Source organism: Alligator sinensis, unplaced genomic scaffold (genome assembly GCF_000455745.1).
Source record: "Alligator sinensis unplaced genomic scaffold, ASM45574v1 scaffold405_1, whole genome shotgun sequence".
Classification (NCBI taxonomy): Eukaryota; Metazoa; Chordata; order Crocodylia; family Alligatoridae; genus Alligator; species Alligator sinensis.
The window spans coordinates 391,408-400,833 of NW_005842738.1; the positions used below are offsets into that span (position 1 = coordinate 391,408).

The 9,426-nt window shown below is 40.5% G+C and overlaps 1 protein-coding gene across 4 annotated transcripts in view; it reads left to right on the forward strand.

The window, feature by feature from the left end:
• BCKDHB (branched chain keto acid dehydrogenase E1 subunit beta) overlaps window positions 1–9,426 on the forward strand; it is a 289,020-nt gene that overhangs the window by 4,737 nt on the left and 274,857 nt on the right. For all 4 annotated transcript variants that reach the window (XM_006034413.3, XM_025216409.1, XM_006034412.3 and 1 more), the window contains one exon: window positions 2,936–3,004. In XM_006034413.3, coding sequence (XP_006034475.2) covers window positions 2,936–3,004 — 69 coding nt within the window. The remainder of the gene's footprint in view (window positions 1–2,935; window positions 3,005–9,426) is intronic.

Here is a 9,426-nt window from a genome sequence, read left to right on the forward strand (position 1 = left end):
CCAAAAACTCCCCAACCTTTTTGTACGGCTAAAAAGCCAATAGCTAGCCGCCACGTATGCCTACGTTTAGAACCGGCCAATAATGTGGCACGAATCTAAATACAAATGGTGGGAACTCCTTTGCACCGTGCATCACTATGATGCAAAAGAAATGCACCGTGCAAAGAAGGCTACAAATGGCAGGAAGTACTCTTTTGCACGCGGGTTCTCCTACTGCAGCAGAAAACTCTACCGTGCAAAAAAGCTGCAATTTGGCGGGAACATAATTTAGCGGTGCCGAAGCACACAAAAACAAAAAACCACAACTTTGGGTTGTGACGCAAGTAAAGAAATTAATTTTCAACTATTGTCTAAAAACCTATGTATTTTAAAATCAAAAAGCGTACTTGTAAACACTTGGTCTTATAGGCCTCTTTAAAACTAGAAGTCTGGAGTGTGCCTCTTGGGTCACTGAATCCTGTCAGCTGCTTACACAGGCAATGGTGAACTGAAGGAATCGTTACAATCACCACTTTTCCTCCTCAAAATTATTTACCTTTAAACTTTCATGATGGCATAAAGGATTATAGAACATTAGGGTTGGAAGGGACCTCAGGAGGTCATCTAGTCCAGCCCCCTGTTCAAAGCAGAACCATCCCTAGCTATATCATCTCGGCCAAGGCTTTGTCTACCCAGGTCTTAAAAACTGCTAAGGGGACACATTTACATGTGCTATTAATATGATGCAATGAACTCCAGTGTAGTTTACACTGGAGTTTATTGCTCCTGGGCACAGTGTTTGCACATATGCCTAAGACCGTAGCACATTGAGATGGGATGGTGCAGCCCCAGCAAGGGGTCCCGAGGGTCAGCCTGCCAGTCTGGGGCTGCTCCAACCTGACTCAGCATGCGGCAGAGGGACTGGCTTGGGCATGAAGCACCCTTGTGTCCCAGCGAGCCCTATTAGTGTCTACATGTGTGTTGTGCCGAAGTAAATAAGTCTGCTATAAGATAGTACTGCCAGACACATACTATCCTACAGTGGAGTTAATTAGTTTACTCCAGCCTAATAGCATTGCACCTGTAGATGGTGACATTTTACTGAGGAGCTAATTGGTCAGCTCCACAGTAAGTAGCCTGTTCCAGTGCTTTGAGAACTTCTGAGGCTGTTGGCTTAACAAGTCATCAGGTTAAAGGCTGCAGAGTTTTAATGGTTTTCTACCTCTGAAAAAATATTGACGTGCAAAGTTGACTGAAAAGAAATGATCTCATGTAAATGATCTGTAGTTACTTCACAAAGGCACTGACACTAGTGCAGCCAAACTTTTTAAACTAACTTTGGCTAATAACAACTTGCAGTTCTGTGTGTGAAGATGAAAGCTACCAAATATCATGTTTTAGGACTGTGATTTTTTTTTTTTTTTTTTTTAACCTTTTTTTTTTTTTTTTTTTTTTTGCCTGCAGATCCCTAAACCTTTTTTTTTTTTTTTTTTTTTTTTTTTTATGGACTTGCTGATTACTTTGAATTGTAAGTGCTGGTATTCACACGCTTTTCATTGATTGTAGTCATCTTTCGTAGACCCTTTAGACCAGTCACTTTCAACCCATGGTCTGCAGAGCACATCTAGGATGTCTGTGAAAGGTGGCTGTAAAGATGGTGGCCCTGCCTGAAGAGGAAGCACTATCACTGCTGCGGCTGTTGCTGCCCCAGCTCACCCTATGTCCAGAGGCTGCATGAGTGCCAGCAGCAGGCAGCCCAGAGCCAGATGTTGTAACTAGATGTAGATGTCTACTAGCATAGGAAACATCTGTCCCATCATACTGTTAACTAGTACAAAACTGGCAACCATGTTATAGTGGAAAGGTTTTCATAGTGTATGCACATGCACCAGCCAGCCAACAAGGACATGTAGAAAAACAAATTGGAGGCATTCCGTTGGTTGTTTCTACATCACTACTTTTGTTTTGCTGTTAAAAAACATGGCTTAGATCATTTTAAAATTTGTGTTTAACTACTAAAGGTCCATTATACTCCCAGTGGACAGATGGACCACATAACAAATAGTGAAAACTGAATTTGCACAGTTCGTAGTCTAATTATTGGACTACTCCCTTCCATAGAGGAGGTCCCTTCAGCCTGGGATTAAAGCACACTGGTGGAATGTGTGGAAGCGTTTGCTTTGTCTTTGGACTAACATTTGGGGAGATGATTTCTAGTGTTTTTGAGAAATACATAATAACTGAATTCACTGAAAGTTGGTGGTCCAGGGAGGTAGAAGGCGGCAGATTGCAGAGTCTTTTCTACTAGATTCTTTTTAATCGAGAGGGGAAAAAATGGAAAATTGAATTGGAACTCTTAAGTTCACTGGACATCTGGTTAATGGTATACATTTCTCTCTCTTTAGAATTGAATATTGGTTTGTATTAACTTAGGTGTAGTGGCATGACAGACTTGCTTCCAAAATAAGTAAATATGAGCTAGAACAGTTTTAATCATTCTATTTTAGACCATCGATTGCATGGACACTTTTGATGACTCGGGTTGTTTATGTGAAGCAAATAGTTCCTGAGTCTCTAAAAGTGCAAGAGGTAGAAAGGGAAATCTGGATGGACTTCTTTGATCTGTGTTGTTGATATATTCTTAAAACACTTGTGTAGATTGAAACTTTATAACTCAGTTACTTTTCATACAGTTGTAGCATTTCACAGTGTTGTCTCCTCAGTAATTGGAATGTGTGGGTTCTTTTAGTGTGTTTAAAAATTATTGCTAAAACATTTAACATTCAAACATACAATATGTAAACTAAAATGTAGTTAATCCTCTCCCAAATTTTACAATAACTACATATAAATGGTTAACATAGAATAAATAGGAATACTTGCATATTCCTACATATAAGACTGGTCTGTTTGCATTCCTAAATAAGCTACTTTAATGTCTTTTTTCCCTCCCCAGTAATATTTGGTGAAGATGTAGCCTTTGGTGGAGTCTTCCGGTGTACTGTTGGCTTGCGAGACAAATATGGTGAGTTAGCTGCTCCTACATAACCAATGTTAGATTTTTATATCCATCACTCAGTCATGAATCTAGAGAGGGGATCATACTGTTAGGGCTTATATGCAGAACGCAGGGGAGGTTAGCACCGGGTGCTTTAATTGGAGCAGCTCCTAGAGCCGCTCTAATTAAAGCACTCGAAGCATCTTGTGCATCGGGGTACCTGCGCTGCAGAATGGCAGCAGGGGTGCTTTAACTAAAACTTGTTCGACAAGCTTTAGATGAAGTGCCCCGCCTCTATTTTGAAGTGTGGGGATGCCGATACATGAGAAGTGGAGGCTGGCATGCTCTAGCAGACTCGATTAATCCACTGTAATTACAGTGTGTCATAGCAGCCCCTAGTCTTATGTATGGGTACCTATGCAGGCTAATTCAGAGAGGCATGAGCTTTTGTAGGAACAACCTAGTCCTAGGAATGGACTTTTAAGGTAATACCCTGCCCTACCATTAGCCATGTTAGTCTGAAGATGGGCAGATTGCCTCCATATTTCTGGGCTTATATGTTTGCATCTTTATTTTGATATAGCTGAAGGTGGAAATTGTTTTGAATGCAATTTTACTACAGTTCTTTGTTTTATGAATTGTAATTTTCAAATTACTGAATTAGGCCTCATGATGCTTAACTTTTTGTTTTCAACCATCACAGATTTGCCAGAGGGGTGTGGTAGCCTGTCATAACTTAGAGCTTCAAGTTATATGATCTACAGTTAGATCAGATATGATCTATATTTACCCACAGCTAGCAACCATTCAATCACTTTTCCCACTTGTATGTCTTTAGCAAATAGAAAAGATAACTCTTATTTACAACATTATATCTATAATGGAACAGAAGCAGGGAGTTATAGGAAACTTAATTTTTAAACCCTTTTCTAAATGAACAATTTAAATAACGTTGATTTTCTGGCCTGATGTACAGGATTTTAAGAAAACGATTGTTACAGTTTTGTAACAAATTACTGTAAGATTTCTTAACCTACAATAACTGAAGAAGTGTGGAAAATTAAGATGTTAGTTTGAGTACTTCACCTTGGTCCTTAGATGAATTTGAAGTTAGACTCAGGAACGGAAAGGAGATTATTTAAATCACTCAGAAGTCATAACTATTACTGAAGGGAAGGGGGTGAGGGCAAGAGGGGAATCAGCAGTGCTGTTTGAATCTCTGAAGTGGAATGAGTGCTCAACATTTTGTTTGTTTGTGGGGGCTTTTTGGTCCCATCAGGAAGGCTGGGGAGGTGGGTGTTTGTTTTTAGTAAGTTTTTGGAATCTGGACTTGGAATTTTTCAATTGCATAAGAGAAAGGTTAGGAATAGGCAATTGATTCTTTTCATCCTTACACTGGTGCAATTAAATGTCATTTCTAATTAACACTTGAGGGAATAATCAGGCTCTTATGTTTTGTTTAGGTCTGTTTTGGTTGTTTGTTGTTTGTTTTTTTTTTTTTCCCTCGGGTATTCACAAGTCCTTCCTAAACTTGCTCTGAACAATTAAAATTCATTAATTGGTCATTTTTGGTTACACACTGCAGGGTGGGGTGGGTGGGTAGGTGTGCGGTTTCTTTAACAGCTTCTGCTGATAATGTCAGGATATTCTATATAGCATACCATACAACTTTCATGGCATTTTTGAGAGCAATCATTCCAGACAGAATCCATCCTTGGTGTTCAAGGCACCCCTCAGGAAGTTGTCAGTTATTAGTTTTCATTTTTTTTTTTTTTTTTTTGACTACAGAAAAGTAGTACAGCAATTATTCTGTTGAAACCCTTGGAGCGACCACAATAAAGTTAGAAAGTTCTTAACACCATCTAGAGATTTCAAATAGGAATATATCCTGTGAATTACATTTGCACATGCTTTAGTATTAATGTTGCTAATTTCACAACATGAAAGGTCTCTAGGCACTTCAGGGTGCCATGGCACCTGCACTGAGAATCACTTGTGAGAGAAGAATTTCACTTGTGGAGGGCCTGAGGGTTCTGGATCTTGAGCCTAATCAAAATAGGAGTTACAGCCCTTTACACATGTAGCCCTTCCAAGCTGTATTGCTGCATCTCTGTCAGTAGGTGGCTAGGGCGAGGATGCAGCCTGACAGGCTTGCTCCTGTAATGAACCACAGTTAAGTTAAACAACTTAGGCTGTAAATAGAGGTTGCACTGAGAGACTTTTGTCCTGGTGTCCTACGGAGTCCACACCCATTGTCCTACATCAAGTATGTGTAAAATATGCTGGATGAAATAACGCACACAGAGAAAATAGTGTTATCTTAAGTTAGTTGCTGTTTATTTAACTTAATTGTGGTTCATTACAGGGACAAGCCTGTCAACCTCTATATTCTCCTTGGCCACTAACTGGCAGAGGAGCATCAATTCAGCTTGGAAGGTCTTTGTGCATTAAGGGCTGTGCCACTCCTGCTTTGATGGGAGTCAAAACCTGGGAGAATCAGGACTGCCTTCAAACAAGACATCTATTTATGGCTTTACATCTGGACATAGTGATTGGGGGTGGGGTGCGGAATGGGACCTGTTTAGCACTTTTTTTGGTCTGGCATTCCTCACAGGCTCTGAAGTTTTGGGCAGTGGGTATAAATGTCTGTCTGTAGGATCCCAGGACATCGGGCTTTTTCTTCTGTGAGAAATGCAAGGTCCATTTACAGCCACTTTCTGACTCGGTGATTCTGCATATTTCTTCATCCTCCTTGTTTTACGTCCCCTCCCCCCCACCCCCCAGGTCCACACTTTTTTAACATTTAGTGGGTTGGTTAGGCTTCAGGACTTGTCTCTAAGACAATTTTGCTAGTGCTTCATATTATGGAAAACCTTTTTAGCATGAATATAGTTTTTGCATCAAAATAAGGTCTTTATGATACTGCAATTGGTTGCTGTGAGAATGACAAACAGGAACAGAGGAATTCTCAAGCAAATATCCTATTAGCCTGTATGCATCCCTTAATTGTAAAGTTTTGACTACTTTTTTGCATATACAGGGCTTATTATCTCCTTTGACGCTCATTGTAATTATTTTAATAATATTTGTTACTGTTATACCTAGGAACACCAGCCATAGACCCAGGACCTTCCTGTGCTAGGCACTGTTCAGACACCACAGAAAGATGATTCCTGCCCCAGAGAGCTTACAGTCTAAGACAGCAGATGGATACAGGCGGAGGAGCACAAGGAAATAATGTGACAAGAGTGGTCAGCATGATGGGCAGTAGCCATAGCACACAAACAGCCTAATCCTTGTCAAGACTTCTGTAGATGTCCTGGCAAAGAATTGATTAATAAGGCATATGAGGATAATGGGGTGGCTTTGCACATGTTTGCAAGGATTGAGCCCCAAGTGTGAGGGGCTATGTGGAAGAGAATATGGAAGTGCTTATTTCAAAAGTTAACAAGCAGATGATAGGGACTATCTGATGGGTGGGGGGAGAAAGAGACCTATTATTACTGAATAAAGTTTGTGATGGGCAGGGAAAGGAGAGGCTGTGGAGGGCTTCTGGTTGTTTTGATATAGAAGGGGAGTCAGTGAGAGACGCAGAGAAAGGTGATGTGGTCAAAGTGATAGGCTGGGCAGATATTTGCATTTCTGAATGGAAATGGGCGCAGTTTTTATGAGGTGCATGTTTGTATTTTTATGGCTAGATATAGCATAGACAGTGTAAAAGTGTGAACCTGGAGCTGTCTGAGTTGAACCTGGGAGTCTGAACAGTAGAGTAGAATAGTCGAGAGCTTTTGTGAGAGTTTATTTTGATCCTGTTAAGTTTTCTGAGGAGAGAACTAGACGGAGAAACAGGCTGTGATCTAGTCTAGAAGGAGAGATGCCTCGTTTGCAGTACAGAGTTAGACCTGTGAGTCATCCACATAGAGACAGTTGGATTTGTTGGCGGATGAGATTATCAAGGAAGAATAGCCAGGGTCCAAAGATAGATCATGTAGGACCCTCACAGAAAGCTGGAGTAGAGGATCAGGAGGATCCATCAAGGAGCATACAGAAGGGAAAGTTAGAGAGGCAAGAGGAGAACTGGCAGGGGATGGAGTATTGGAAGTCAGAGGCATTCAAAATTCAAGGTCCAAGCTAAAAAATTTTGCAGTCTGACTGAAGTTGCTTGAAAGATCAAAGTGGACAAGGATGGAACACTGAATATGAGATCTGAGTAAGAAGATATTTTATTAAAGACTGGCAAGAATGGTTGATGTCAAGTGCAAGGGAGTTTTATGGCAGAGGATGCAACTGGAGAAGAGGAGTCCCAGGCAGTGCATGTAAATGGGGCATTTGATGAGCTTGGGACTGAGAGAACAAAGTTGCGTTATTAAAAAGGTTTTTTCACTTGCTAGCAAAATAGCAATACATGATTACAGTAAATAATGTGATGTGAAAATACAAGGATATTTCCAGCTTTTTCTTGAAATAGAAGGGTTCAACTCCTTTTCTTGTTTTTCCTGCAGCATTTCATATTTGTATGTTGTCATTGAAATCACTAGGTGGCAGTCTGTGCCTTAAGTGATTCCTGGAGAATAGCTAGTTCTCCCTCTTTAAATGCATGCAGAGTGCAAGATATAAACATCAGTCTGTATTGTAGGCAGAACTTAGCTTATTAATGGCTTGGCACTACACAGATTTTAGTCAATATCAAATTTGTTACTTAAGTCTCTCCAGAGAAACTACAGGGGAAAAAGGAGTTTTATTTTACAATAGAGTCTATCACTTGATCTGAATTGCTTGTGTGCCAGTAAAGCCATTTAAGCCTCAGTGTAACCTATATTTATCTCAGGAAAAAGGCAGAAAGTAGACAATAGTACTATATTGTGCATGCAATGCTTGAATAGGAAACCTATACTAAAAAAAACCTAGTAGTCTTGCATTACTTGCTCGCTGCTGTTTTTTAAAAGGAAAATCCTAAATTTAAGTTGGGCCAGCTTTTGAAATGTCTACTAACTATGAGCAGATATTTTACTGAAATGCTTTAGTTGAGAACTTAAAGATGCAGAAGTCAGTAAATGCAAATTTTCCCAGCAGCTGTAGCTTATTCCTTTCATGATACTGCATTTGTTCCTGTATGTGCTATGATGACCCCCAAAAAGCTTCAGCCTCTGTGTATCAAAGCCATCTGTGTACTGATATCAATGTTCTGCATGTACCTGAACGTCTAAGAAACAGAAGACTACAAATGGCAATCTCTGTCTCAATTGCCATTTTTGCTTTCAAAAATGTAGCTCCAGGACTTCTGGGGTTTAGATACAGAAGTCTGTGATGCAGAAGGAGGGTGTGCCATGCTGCCTTCTCTCCATTTCTTCCTTGCCTAAGGTCCCCATAGACACTTATGTATGATGCATTCACATCTCTTTTTAACTTGATGTACTTTGCTCAGTTTTCCACGATGTCATGCAGAAGGTTTGGAATAACGGCTTTAGGAAGTGCGAAGTCCTCGGCCTTCTACTGATCTTCTAGAAGTGGCATATAAAATTGACATCTTTGTCACCATGAATGATCAGATTGCTCATTGACATGGAATGATGGAGAGGTGATATTTCCCCAGCCCGCAAGCGTAGAAATTGAGGATAGCTGTGGATGAGGAATAAAATGAGGGTGGGAAAGAAGGCAGGATTGAGAAACAAGAACAAAGCAGTAAGAATGGTAGTGGGACAGTTTGGTGGTGGAGAGATGGCAGGTAGGGAGCATACTTTTCTATCAAGTAACACTAAATGTTCCGGTGGAGCATCTAGTAAGTACATCTTTAACTCATTATAAAATGCCAAATTGTACACCTGTTTGTGCAAGCTTCCCACTAATGTTACTGAGTGTCCTATAGATGAAAAGGAGAGTATAGATTCCACAGTGTATATCCCAGTCCATGTACTGCAGTTACAAATTCTTCCTTCTCTAAGGAAGCCTAGGGGGTAATAGCCTTTATTGACTAACATGTATGTGGTATTTCAGCCTTCAATAAGCTGAATTCTGCCTATAGTAATACCAACTAATATTGAGCTCTTACTTTAAAACACATACAGAGAGGGAGAGAATTGGTGCTTCTTTTTAAAAGTACATGTGGGTAAACTTTGCATCTTTTGTTCTAGAGCATTGGCTAGGGAAACTTTGGGGCATTTGAACAGCTTAGGGTTTGTGGCTTTTTTTTGTGCTTACCGTTGTTAAAGTTCTAACTACCTGCTGCATCTATAGAGACTGTCTGTCATGGAATCCCTGACTGCCTGGACGAAGGTTCAGTTATTTCCTCGTTCCCCCTAGAGCCGGCCCATGAAGGTGTGATGAATATTTGCTTCCTTCTATAAGGCCTCTAGTTGTAGCGGACCACATCCATCCCTGTGCCAAATGACGCTGGGGTGGAATAACCCAAATGATGCCATCAGAATCTGGGTGATCAGCCCTTTCTAGCA